At 35.5% G+C, this 13,884-nt stretch overlaps 3 protein-coding genes across 3 annotated transcripts; 1 reads left to right on the forward strand and 2 right to left on the reverse strand.

The window, feature by feature from the left end:
* The first annotated feature begins 3,027 nt into the window (after positions 1 to 3,027).
* Positions 3,028 to 4,151, forward strand: LOC106347300 (protein MIZU-KUSSEI 1). Its single transcript, XM_013786816.3, has one exon. The coding sequence runs from the start codon at positions 3,280 to 3,282 to the stop codon at positions 4,030 to 4,032; it is 753 nt and encodes a 250-aa protein (XP_013642270.2). The 5' UTR covers positions 3,028 to 3,279; the 3' UTR covers positions 4,033 to 4,151.
* Positions 4,152 to 6,655: 2,504 nt separating this feature from the next.
* On the reverse strand, positions 6,656 to 7,156 carry LOC125609912. The gene has a single exon (XM_048781526.1). It carries the CDS (start codon positions 7,154 to 7,156, stop codon positions 6,656 to 6,658), a length of 501 nt encoding a protein of 166 aa, XP_048637483.1.
* Positions 7,157 to 7,407: 251 nt separating this feature from the next.
* Positions 7,408 to 8,709, reverse strand: LOC125609913 (zinc finger MYM-type protein 1-like). Its single transcript, XM_048781527.1, has 2 exons — positions 8,493 to 8,709; positions 7,408 to 8,336 (listed from the first exon to the last, which is right to left on the reverse strand). Exons 1-2 carry the CDS (start codon positions 8,707 to 8,709, stop codon positions 7,408 to 7,410), a joined length of 1,146 nt encoding a protein of 381 aa, XP_048637484.1.
* Positions 8,710 to 13,884: the final 5,175 nt, after the last annotated feature.

Below are 13,884 nucleotides of genomic sequence, written 5' to 3' on the forward strand. Positions count from 1 at the left end.
CTCCGTCTTTCCTCTCCACTTCCTCTCCACTTCCTCCCTAATTCGTAGCAATGGTAAGTCTCTCTAATTCCTCTCTAGTTTGATTAGTTTAGGATAGATTAGGTGGTTAGTATAGGGAATTTAGATAGGTTTACGGATCTTATGTTATTTAGTGTTGATTAGGTGGATAATGTTGGGAAGTATATTGTTCACGAAAATTTAAAAAATTAAATTTTTTTCTCAGGTTCGAAAAGGTAGACTTACTGCCCATTACAGAGAGATGTTCGGTGAGCCGGGTAGTCGTTTAGACCCGTCGTCTTCTTCAGCTCCCGGTTCTTCGGGTCAGGAGACTGTCCCCGAGACTCAGTACACTCAGAGAGTCATTGGATCTCCTTCTTCTAGTGCACCATCGGTTCCTCACGTGCCTCCCCAGATGGCTCCTCCTCCTGTGCCTCCTACGATGCCGGCACCTCCGATGCCCGCGGCCGAGATTCATCCCGATTTGATGGTGCCTCCGAGTGCTCCTTACTCGCAGTACACCGTAGAGGACATTCTCCGTCTGCCAGGCAGAGAAGGTTTACCAGTCATCGACCCCGACCGACCGGACGGAACTTTATGGTATGTTTCATTATTTTTTTATTCTTTTTAAATTCTTTTATAACTTTAAAAAATAATTTATATTTTAAATTTGTATTTTTCAGGTGGGGGATTGACGGATGTCTTGCATCGGACGTAACCGACACGATAAAAGGTTACTTCTCCATGCCACATCCGAACTGGAAAACGACGCCCCACTACGTCAGAAAGACGTGGTTCAAAATTTACGCTGTAAGTTCTATTAATTAAATATATATCTTTAAATTTTTTTATTATTTATATATATATTTTTTTCTGAAAAACTAATTATAAATTATTTTTTTCAACAGCAAAAATATAATTGGGCCTTGGGGATCACTGAGAGGGTGAGGAAGAAGTTTGTCGCGAAGGCGAAAGTTCGCTTGTTGGACACGGTCTCCAACTGGAAGGGTGACTGGATCGTGAAGGGGTATGAGCGTGGCAAACCCGCTGAGCTCACCACGGATGTCTGGGATGGCCTCATCCGATATTGGCGTCTTCCTGATTCCATTAGAATCGCCCAGTCTTGCTCTAACTCCCGTAACACAGTCGATGAGCACGGGAACGGGCCGATGCTTCACACTACGGGCCAAAAACCCCACGCCGGTGTCCGTTTGGAAATGGTAATTAAAAATTTAATTATATTAAATTTTTAGTATATTTTTATATATATTCTAATTAACAACTTTCTTAAATGTTTTTTTAGGCCAAAGAGACGGGAGAATTCCCGTCTCTTATGCAACTTTACGAGAGGACCCACAAGAACAAGGCGGGCCGATTTATAGATGGCAAGTCCGAGCAAATCTACAACGATTTGGCTGCTCGGGTTGAAGAACGCCAGACCCAGCTGACCCAACAGTCCACCGATGGATTACCCGTCACCTTATCCACACCTGAAGTGGATAAGCTTTACGAGGAGGTAAATTTTCTAAAATTTTAATTTTTTTAAATATTCATTTAATTTAACTTTAAATTTTTACTAACAAAATTTATTTTTTGTTTTTAAGGTTGTCCCTAAAAAAAAGGGACGGACGTTGGGGATTGGTTCCGTCAACGATGTTCCGAGAGCGACATCGTCTTATGTTCAGCGACGGGATGATGAAGTCTCTCAGCTGCGTAGGGAGTCCGAAGAGCTGCGTAGAGAGTCTACTCAGCTGCGTAGAGAGTCTACTCAGCTGCGATCTCGTATGGGTGGACTCGAGGGCTTCTTGGACGTTGTAGCGGCCACAAATCCGGAATGGGCGACTTTGTTGAGGACCATGCGACAACAAAATCCTATCCCAGGCCAGTCACCGACCGACGACTCACATGCCGAGGCGGATGTTCAGGCGAGGAGTGATGAATTCTACGAGGCGATTAACGACCACCCTTAGTTCTTTTTAATTTCGGTTCTTGTATTATGAATTCAAAACTTATTTATATATAAAATATTTTGGTTTTGATTTTTTTAGAATTTTAATTTTATTAATAATTTAAATAATTTAAATTATATTTATAATTATAATTTTTTATATTTCTATAAAATAATGAAACGAAGTAAATTCGTAGCTAATTTTGCGTCTTCTTTACGTGGAAGCTTAACGTGGTTTTTACGAGGAAACATTTACAAGGAAATAACGTGGAAATCTATCAAGGTTTTTACGTTTTCTTTACGTGGAAAGCTGTCAAGGTATTTACGTTTATTTACGAGTATTTATTTACGTGGGTTTTACGAGGAAAGTTTTTCGTGGTATTTACGAGGAAACTTAGCGACGTCCTTACGTGGAATCTTTACGTGGTCTTTACGACGAAATATCCTCCTTCGCTTTTACGACGAAATTATTTCCTCGCTACCTTACGACGAATTAGCGAGGATATATGCGTTACGACAAACGTATAACAACGAAACGGGTTTCCTCGCTAATTCGTCGTAACACTGCTTTTACGACGAAGTAACGAGGAAAACTGCTCTCGTAAAACTTGTGTTTTCTTGTAGTGTGATAATTAATTGTGGAGTGTCAAATTGTTGATGTCATCAGTTTCTCTCTCTATTACTGGCAACTTGAATTAAAAAGAGTATTACCGGATAGAAGTTGACATAATTGTTATGGGTTTTATTATGTCAAAATCAATGCTATGCACTTAATTTCCTTTTCAAATTTGGTCATTTGGCTAATTCACCTTTCATTTTTTTCCTCCCATTACTAATACGAAAAAAAAAATCTATTTTACTAAAAATTGATAACTAATATATATAACTTATATGAAAAATAACAATAGAATTTCGAATTTACTGTTTCAACGTAATTTTAGGTTTATAAGTTAGATCAGCATGCGCTTGATGAACAAACAAATGAATACTTCTTCTTTTTTTTTAAGTTAAAATCAGTTTTAAAAAAGTAGAAGTTTTCATCATCTCCAATTATTTTAAACCGTGATGATCTTGTGGTTGGATTTAAATGCACGAATAGCCACGAGACTAAATCACTAATGATTAAACAAACAAAAGCATATACTATAGTAGTAATATATGTAATAATATATTATATACTAAGAAAAGTCGCCACTCTCCTTGAGCATACCACCCCACCTACCTATACATATATGCCATCAAACTTCCACTTCTCCTCACACCAAAAACAATATTCCCTTCTTTAGATTCCCTCTTAACTAAGTAAACTCATAAAAAAAGAGAGAAACATAAACATGAGAACGATGGTTGATCTAGGAAAGCAAAGAGATCATCTTCACCACCGCATGCAAATAATAAACACTCCGACCACCGTCGATTGCGCTCGTGAAATTCGTCTCCGACGAACTCTACGTTCATTCATCGAATGCATGCTCCCATACTGTTGCACTTACCAACAACAACCTGCTCATTCGTACCAAAACGACACCGTTTCGGTCTCTTCCTCTACTTCCTCAGACCACTCCTCCTCAGACCACTCCTCCTCTTCCTCCAGCATCGTAAGTGGAACTTTCTTCGGGCACCGTCGTGGCAGAGTCAGTTTCTGCCTTCAAGACGCCACCGTGGGATCTCCGCCGCTTCTCCTCCTTGAGCTAGCTGTACCCACGGCCGCTTTAGCCAAGGAGATGGATGAAGAAGGTGTTCTACGCATAGCCCTGGAGTGTGACCGTCGTCGAAGTAGCAGCAGCAACAACAGTCGTTCTTCCTCGATCTTCGATGTTCCTGTGTGGTCCATGTACTGCAACGGAAGGAAGATGGGGTTTGCTGTGAGGAGAAAGGTGACGGAGAACGATGCCGTTTTGTTGAGGATGATGCAGTCTGTTTCAGTGGGAGCTGGTGTTGTGCCGTTGGATGAGGAGGAGCAGACGCTTTACTTGAGAGCGAGGTTCGAGCGAGTCACTGGGTCGAGCGACTCGGAATCGTTTCATATGATGAATCCTCGTGGTAGTTATGGACAGGAGCTTAGTATATTTCTTTTGAGATCGTGAGATATTGAGTAGTTTGGTTATACTATATTAAGATTCTTGTCAGCTTTCTTGTTTCTTTTTCTAGTTCATGTACATTGTATAGTAAATTTACCAAAAGACTAATATATGTATATGCAATATATCATATGTTTTCGTCTTTAAATTAATTAATGGAATTTTTGAGATTTAATTGGGTCATATACGTAACATGATCTGATCTATTCGTTAATCACTCGCTAATATTAATTGTTTTATTAACTTCAAATCAAATAAGAGCATTTTCAATATAACTATTTTTTTTTCTATATTTTAGACCATCTCCAATGATCTCCAATAATTTATTCTATTTTTTACTTTAAAATAGATTAACTCTATAATAGAGTTTGAGTTTGCTCCAATGGTATTCTATTTTAGAGTATAAAATAGAGTGATGAACAAAAAAATAAATAAATTACTCTATATTTGGAGTAAACCTATTTTTCACTCTATTATAGAGTGATAAATAGAGTACTATTAGAGAATTTTTTACTCTAAACTCTATTTTAGAGTGGAAAATAGAGTGAGGTTGGAGATGCTCTTACACTAAAATAAAATAACTCTATTATAGAGTTAAATTTGCTCCAATGGTTTACTGTATAATAGATTTACTTTATTATAGAGTGAAATATAGTTGAATGTTGTTTTTCTACTCCAAATATAGAGTAAAAAATAGCATTTCTCTATATTTCACTCTATTATAGTGTAACTCTATTATATAGTGAACCATTGAAGCAAATTCAACTCTATAATAGAGTTACTTTATAATATACTTACTCTATTTTAGTGTAAAATATAGAGAAAATAATAGTGTTCCATGGGAGATGATCTAAAGGCAGCTATTATTTTTACGATATATCTTGTTGATTTGGCTATCGTTTAAATATATTCTTTCCAACTAGAAGATTAAAACCTAACGGTATAAACTTGGCTACCCAACAACTGAAATTACTTTGATGTTGGCGATTTTGTACGATCTTAGAAATAACCTAAGCCGCAAACAAGATAATGAAGATAGTTATAATACTCATAGCAACATGCTTGAACTACAGTTTCAAAAAAAAAAACATGGTTGAACTAATTGCGTTTGGTTAATTTTAATCTCTGTGAATCTGCAATTCAGTGAAAACCTCAAAGAACCACACCACAGGCATGCCAATCACACGTACGGCGTGAACTTCAATGCTAAAAGCAATGTGCGATTGAGACCCGACAGACAACCACAGTATATTGAGGGTTTTGGTTTTAGCTTCGGTGCCTGGTTCGGTTCCAAATCAGTGCCACTGTCGGACCTCATAGCACTTTAGCTTTTGTTTTTGTTTAATTCCTTGTCTGTTTGATTCATTTCACAGTCAGTCAACACTCCCTTTTGTTTATTATGTTTTTTTTTGCTGAAAACAGAACTCTTTCCCTTTTTGTTATTAGTACAATAATTTAAGGTTTGGCTCGAATAACCAAGAAATCCTTATTATAATATGGACGCACGCTCTAGTCTGATTTATTTATAATACTGCGTTGTGTTGTTCAGAGAATGTAGACAATGACTTTCAGTTAGTCATGTGTATTACAATCAAAGAAAATTAGTATTCAATCGTGGATTATTCTCCCCCAGAAACCAATTAAATAAAGAACCATTACACTTTACACATAATACTTCAGAAAAAGAAATCAATTATCCTGTTGAACGATACCTACATTCAACGTACCAAAATATTGACTAGAAATCGATATAACTACATTATCAATCAAGAAAACTTATAAATGACCCACGTCCCAGAAAATGACAGAGGCATGCAATATCGTGATATCCAGCGAGGTATGTGAGATTCTTATCATATTATTGATATGTTCTTTTGTCCCCTCTTCGTGCGATATAGTACCGTTTGTCTGATTTTCTTGTTCTCCATAATTGATTCTCAAAACCCCTAAGATTCGTCGAGAAAAAGCTTTTAATTTTGTGATATATATGATTAAATAATGAGAAAAAAGAGAGAATAAAAACAAGGATCGATGCGAAGGTATACAGAAATAGGAGATGCACACGAGGGTACAATATAAACCCTAACATATAAACATAGAGCTCCACAACCCATCTCCTTTAGTCTAGTTTCACGTGTACTCTCGTCCCCATTGTTTCATTTTCTCAATTGGATATATATATATAAGGACATGCAGTGGCGGATCCAGAAAATAAATATTGTGGAGGCAAAAATATACCATACACTTCATTAAAAAAATTAATGTTTTATTAAGTTTGCAACAAAAAAAAAATCACCAAATATGATAAAAACTCTTACAAAATAACTCTACGCTCATTCATCTTTTGAAACCTTTGTATCACTTTCTCATTTGAAACCGAGTCAAGCAACTCTTTTTCAACAAAGCAGACCATACAATCACTTAGAAACTGATCTCCAATTCGGTTACGTGCAGTTGTTTTCACTAATTTCATAGCTGAAAAACATCTTTCAACACTTGCGGTGGCAACCGGCAAAGTTAGAACTAACTTTAAAAGTCTGTAGACCAAAGGATGTGCAATATGCTATTGAGTTTTCACCATCAAACAAGAAAGATCTCCAAGATTCTCCACACTCTTAAACCTTTCATCTCAACGTGTATTATCAATGTAGATATCAAGTTGCTGCTCTAGAGATAAAATCTCACCATAGGTAAAATCTTCTGGATATAACTTAGCTAATCTCATCAGCTTCTCCTTGTCAAACCCATAAAACGAATCAGTCGGGCTTAAAGCAGCCATACAAATAAGTAGATCAGTGGTTACCTCTGTAAAACGATCATTGAACTCTTGAATCTGTAAATCTAGAACTGTGCAAAAGCAATTAACCTTATAATGATGCATATTAGTTATGTTGCTTCTCTTTCTTGGATTCTTTGGATTAACAAAATCGTCTTCCATGATGAGCATTCCATCATTATGTTTCTTACAAAAAGAAGCAATTTTATCCATAAGCAAACTCCAACCATCATCCCTAAGCTTTTGCAGTTCTCTTTTAGTAGATTCCACCAGTGACATAGCATTCAAAATATCTTGATCTTTCTCTTGCAAAGCCAATGACAAATTTGCAGTGAGCCCCAAAATAAGCAACATTAGATGCAAATAGAACACACAATCAAATGTGTGAAAATATTTGAGAAGACCACAAGCTTGACGTTTCTGTAAGTCATCCATGCCTTCTTCTTAGACATACTCAAGAACTTTAATGGTAGTAGAAAATAATTCTTCCAACCTCAACAATATTTTGTGATGAGAACCCCAACGAGTATTTGCAGGTCTTGGTAAAGAACGTTCGTGATTCTGTCCTGTCCTAGTCTTAACTTCACCACTACTGATCTGTTTTTCTAATTCTTCACGCTGAATTTCTCGAAATTTATCTTGTCCCCAACAACATTCAACAATGTAGAAATCATATCAAAAAAGTCAGCAATGTCAAAGTGCTTTTTTGCAACTGCCACCACAACTAGCTGAAGTTGATGAGCGAAACAATGAACATAATATGCTGAGCTGTTTTCTCTAGCAGCCAATGATCTCAAACCATTAAACTCACCTCTCATATTACTAGCTCCATCATAACCTTGCCCTCTCACCTTTTTGATGCTCATCCCATATTTAGCAAACAAATCATCTATAGCAGATTTTAAAGCTAGAGAAAACGTTTCTTTTACATGAACAACTCCAATAAATCTTTCTTTGATTGCTCCTCTTTTATCAACAAATCGAAAAACAACGCCCATCTGCTCCTTATGAGAAACATCTGCAGACTCATCAACCAACAAGCCAAACACATCATGACCAATTTCTTCTAAAATAGCTTGTCGTACTTCTTCTGCAAATGAATGGACAATATCCTTTTGAATTAATGGAGAAACCATCTGATTATTTCCTGGAGCATTACTCAGAATGACCTTACTTATGGTTTCATTTTGTTCTCCTGTGTATTTCAGAAGCTGCAAGAAGTTTCCTTTATTCACAGCTTCTTCTTTTTCGAAATGGCCACGGAAAGATAATCCTTGTCGTAACAAGAATCTGGAAGCATCAATCGAAGCAGTTAAGCGAATGCGATACTCATTTTTCATCTTATCATCTTGCCTAAACAAAGCATGTACTATAGACTGATTTTGATTCATCAAATCCTCACATTTCTGAGCAGCAATAATATGAAAACTGTTGGGCGGTTTACCCATATGAGTACGCAATCTATCTGGCTTATTCCAACTATTAAACCCTTCTTTCACAAATGCATCACTTCCACCTTGCATCCGTATCTCATCTTTAAATAGGTAGCAATATAAACAAAATGTCCTTTCTTTTGATATACTATACTCTAGCCAACTACCATATTGATCAAACCAAGCTGGATTGAATCGTCTTAATGAACCACTTTTCAATATTTGTTTAAATGTATGACCATAAGGTTGACATGGACCTTTAGTTAGATATTTGCGTCTAACCTCGTCTCTTTGATGCGAAAGATACTCCATTATATCTTTTCTTTCACCAGGGTCAGATGGCAAATCTTCAATATCGGTATTATCTATTGGAGGAGATTTTCTTTTGTCTTTCCTTTCACCAAGGTTAGATGGCAAATCATCAGCTTTGGCATCAGATTCCGGAGGAGGTACTTTTTTGAAATATTTCTCCATTGAATTTAACTGTTAAAAAAATATATTTAGCAAAAATCAGTAGAAGAGTTTAGTTTATATAATTCTAATAGGGTGTTCTAAGCAAACCTTTACAACTCTGAAACATTAATATAAGAGCAAAAAAAATTACCACTTTTTCTTCACACAGAGACGATGAACGAGAAGATGAGTAGATTAGGATTTTTAATTTTAAATTAATTAAGTACTTTAACTATAATTAAGTAAAATTTCTAAAACAAAACATATTAACAATCAGTTTGTGCCTTCAAATTTCGTATGGGCTGTAAAGGAGGGGGCAGAAGAATATTTTTTTATGGGTGCAATTTTCTTTTTGTTAGAATAAATCTTAATAAAAAAAAAAATTCATGGTGGCAGCTGCACCCTCTCTGAACAACGTGGATCCGCCACTGAGGACATGTATGGTTTGTATTAGTATCACCCAACTCATGCACCACCACCCAGGTTTTAACGCAATAGAATGCATACTGTACTTAGCAAAAAAAAATCGTATGAGATGCGTATTATTAGAAGAAATTTTTATCATAATTAAATCACAATGGTAAGATATATAGTCATATTTACATATATCATATTTGTGACAAGAAGTCATGTATGCATGGTTTGTATGCATCCAGGTTAATTCATGGATGTGATTATATCCCGATAGAATGCATGTTGCCAACAAAATACATATGATATTGATTTTTATGAAATCGGATCTCCAATGATAGACGGTTTTAATGCAAATTAAGATAAAAATCCCACGTACGAACTTTCACTATTACTTTTTTTTTTGTCGCCGTGGACATTCTAAAACAAGAAGTCATATGTATTTGACCAAAAAAAACAAAACAAAACAAGAAGTTGTTGGGATTTATTAAGCTCATGTCCAACTCTATATTCTCTGATTAGTACGACATTGTCCATTTTAGGTTTAATTGACAAGCCCGCATGGATTTACTTTTGGTTTTCATCCCAAAAGGCCTCGTACTATTAGAGTTGGACATCTCTTTATATATTAAACATTTTTTTGTCTAATTTTCCAATGTGGGACTTAGTTTGTTATTTCATATTCTCTCCCTCAAACTAAGGATCACATTCATCTCGTGTCCCACAACTGATTTCCAAGATCTATTGACTTGATCTCTACCACACACCTCCCAATCCTAACTCGATGGGTCCCGTTCCTACTCGAAAGGTATTTTGGTCTTCTTGCAGATTTCTCGTCAACCGTTCTGATACCAATTGTTGGGATTTATTAAGCCCATGTCCAACTCTATATTCTGATTAGTACGATATTGTCTACTTTGACCTTAGGCAAGCCCGCATGGTTTTAGTTTAGTTTCCTTTCCAAAAAGCCTCATACTATTAGAATTGGACATCTCTTTATATATTAGACACTTTTTGTCTAATTCTCCAATGTGGAACTTAGTTTGTTATCTCACAGAAAGTCATATGTTTAGATTATCTTAGGTTCTGAATGATTTATCTGGTCATTAAACAAGTTATATGGTAGAAGATCACATGCATATCAATAATAGCATCATCATATTCCAACTTAGGAAAATAAAGAAAGTGAACATATTTAAATGAAAATTTATTTAGTCATTTCACAAAACTCATATTTGATTCGAACCATATGATATCGATATATGTTCTGCATTTTTTGGTAAAAAAAAGATAAAACATTTGTTATTATTTTATCAAAATTTTATATGACGACTAATAGAAATGAGAATAATAATAAACCAAATTCTTAAATATGGTGACGAAGAAATGCAGTGTTAAATTGGTCCAGTATATGGCTAACCATTTTGCTTTTCGTTTGTCACTTGTCAGATTTTCCGGCTCAAAATCTTTGAAATATATCCATCTTACACTACATTAAAAATACTTATAAAATCACCCATTTGCATCTTATAGTCAAAGTCCCAAAAGAAAGGGAATAAAGTAAGAGAATCTGATTATTTCAAGAAAATGTAATGAGGCATATTCCAATTCATTGTTTGGACTTTGGACTGTATCCAGTCTTTGGTAAGATAGTGTATTATTAACGCCCAAAGTAACAAACCGTCAGAAAAATAGAAAACTTTGAACAGTGGCGCATGGCGCGAGAGGAAGCCCATATTCACTATGGACCAAGTTTCAGAGATGAGTCAGTTCGGCCCGGTTCACTTGACTACGATTGTAGGTGGTGTCTGAACCATAATAAAAAATTATTTCCAATTGGTAATTTTTGGCTTGTTAATAATGAACCCCTTTTCTTAGGTTTTCTTGAGATGATGAGTTGCTTCATTTTTATTGGTAAAGAGATAATTATAATGTGCTGTAAGCATCTTTCATTCATTTATCGTTTTATTGGTGAAGGGATGATCATGATGGCTTTCCTACCATCTTTCGTGTTTATATAGACCCCATTGTATAATGATTAGCAAAGTAGGGTTACATTTTCCTTAACTATATTTGTCCTTGTATAATCAGTTTCTAGTGCATGGAAAGGTGCAACTATCTTAAATTCAGTGGAACTTCCACAATTTTTTGTGCACATCGATATTAAATGTCTAAGAGTGGTGCCAAAAGTAGAGGGCATTTAGTGGCCTGACCCAACGGACCACGTCGAAAATGAAACTCTATTTGGAAGGTTGTGTAATTTTGTTGTAATAACATTTGCCTCATCCTCACCAATCTCTTTCTAAGCATTTATTTGTTCTTATCCAACTTATACTGTCTTTATGCAAACTACCCAAAAATGAAACATTGGAGACTAGTTCCACTTTCACCATCTTAATATAGAATATTTGTTAATTCTTGATACTTCTTGTTAGATTCTGTACGATTTTACAAAGTTACTTGTTTTTTGTTGTTGTAACAAACGGACAGTTTACTCGAATGTACATGCCTTTTACCTGTCAAAGGTTGTTTTGTTTTACCAAGTCAAGGTTTGCAACTCTCTTATACTATCCTGGATGGTCGATGTCCATACGTTTGTCATCTGCGACCAAGAAACTATTGTGGAGTAATATTTTATGTCACATTGTCAACTCTTTTGTGGTTCTTGTTAAAATTGTCCCCACTTACCTAGTTGGTTTGAGATCGACGGCATTAATTGCTCGCTTTATGATTCTTAACCTATTTCAAGGAGTAATATCAGTGTGATAGATGTGAAAATGAATCATATACTACAATTATACTTACTAGATTCTTTCTCCGCGCGATGCGCGGAAAAATGTGTTGATAGTCGATTTTTAATTATAAGTTTCAACTTTTTGTTTGGAGCGGAAACATTGTATTTTCCAAAATATTTGGAAATTGGTGAATATCGAATTTATGCAATTGTTTAAAAACAAAAATAGTAGCTAAGTAAACATAAGTAATGTAAGAAAGAGATTAAGTCTTTTGAAGATCAGAAGTTGCGTTGTGGACCATAAGAAAGAAATAGCCTGAATTTGGTTAAGAATAACTTAAGTTAACTTAAATTTAAGTAAATACCAAGCTATGGTTATTTATATAAAAAAGATTCATATGTGGCATAGCTGGGTAAAAAACTTTGTGTAAGTCCTTCTTTATTTGATTGTATCATCGTTTGGTTGATATGTTGGCAACTGTAAATACGTGAATATAATATTTTATCAGAAGACCTTTGAAAAATGATAGAAGTAAAAACTACTAATTTTAATTAAAATACTTTTGTGGGGAGGAAAGCCATTGAATATTTCTTTGTAGACTATGTTTTTCACTTCAGCTGGTGGAAATCTTTGCTTTTTATGATCATTAATCCTGCTTTGCTTGTGACACATGAGAGGACCACATAAAGTTGATCATGAGCGAAGACCGGTTTAGGCAGATATAAGATGACCTCTTTTAAACTATGGCCTTGGCTTTTGTTGATTGTCATTGCATAACATAATCTGATAGGGAATTGCCGCTGACGTAATGTGAACGGTAGCTTTGTTTCATCATACAAAAGAACAATCCTCGGGATCAAGCCCTCTTTTCCAATGTGGGAGCCAGTGATAATTTCGGCCTTGAGCACGCGATCGCCAATGTGGGTTAGGATCATACGGGTACTATTGCATAATCCCTATTTTGATTTATGTTTCACAGCATAACTGGGGCACCAACTTTCAGAGTTAGTTTGTGCGATGGCAAACCTGACAATTCCAATGAATTTAGATACTCAACGGCGTATAATGTATCATTTTGATCTGATGTAGTATCTGATATCTCAAAGCTGTCTGAGCTGAAGTAATCTCTTGATACCCCGTCGGTCCGTGAGATGGTATAAGCATTGATTTCATCGACGTTTTCATTACGGGGTGTGAGTATATCTTTATCAGTGTAGGATGTCTGGGAATTTGTCAGTTTGTTGACCTCTCTCTATGCGGCATCAGCAACTCCTTTTAATGGGTCAACATAACTTTGAAGAATCAATGATTTATCGATAGTTATCATTTGTTCATGGTAGTCTTCACACTCATATCGCGATTCTAATTGTGGATGACCTTCCCCAACCTGAAGGAGCCAATCGGAGAACCACACAATGTTGTAGACATGTCACTGTTGTAGAACTGCAAGTTCTCTATGGAGCTTGTACGGGTCAAGTCCACTAAATGATCAACAAATAACATTTTAAGTTTATGAAAAAATTAACCCAAAAAATTAGATTGTATCCAATGATAAAAAAAAAACTATTTTAGAATGCATTTACAACCAAAAAAAAGAAAATAAAAGCTGGTAGTAGATGAGGAGGACGATGTCAAGAAAGAAGAGCATAGGTTCCTCACTAAGTAAGCATGACTGAGTGTTCTTATTTTCCGACAAAGAAGCTTAACTTATTTCTGAAGGAAAAAAGTCAGATTTTTGATAGAAGCCCGATTTTTTTTTCTATGGTTTGGTTTTGCTTAATTGTGTCTTATTTTCATTTGTATTGTTTTCTCATGAACTATGCCCAGGTTTGGATGACAATACTCTTTTGTAGTTTTGGTTATTATTTGACTTAACTTATCTACGATCATAAGATGGTTCGATTTGGCATAAAAATAACAGATTTAAATCATGGGCTATTTTAAACAGAAACCATGTTAACTAATTTCATTTATCATATTTCTGCTGAGATTTCATCAACGCCATTTGACAAATTATCTACAGACTTTTCTCTTGGTCACTTAGAAAACA

This window comes from Brassica napus, chromosome A6, assembly GCF_020379485.1.
Source record: "Brassica napus cultivar Da-Ae chromosome A6, Da-Ae, whole genome shotgun sequence".
Lineage (NCBI taxonomy): Eukaryota > Viridiplantae > Streptophyta > Magnoliopsida > Brassicales > Brassicaceae > Brassica > Brassica napus.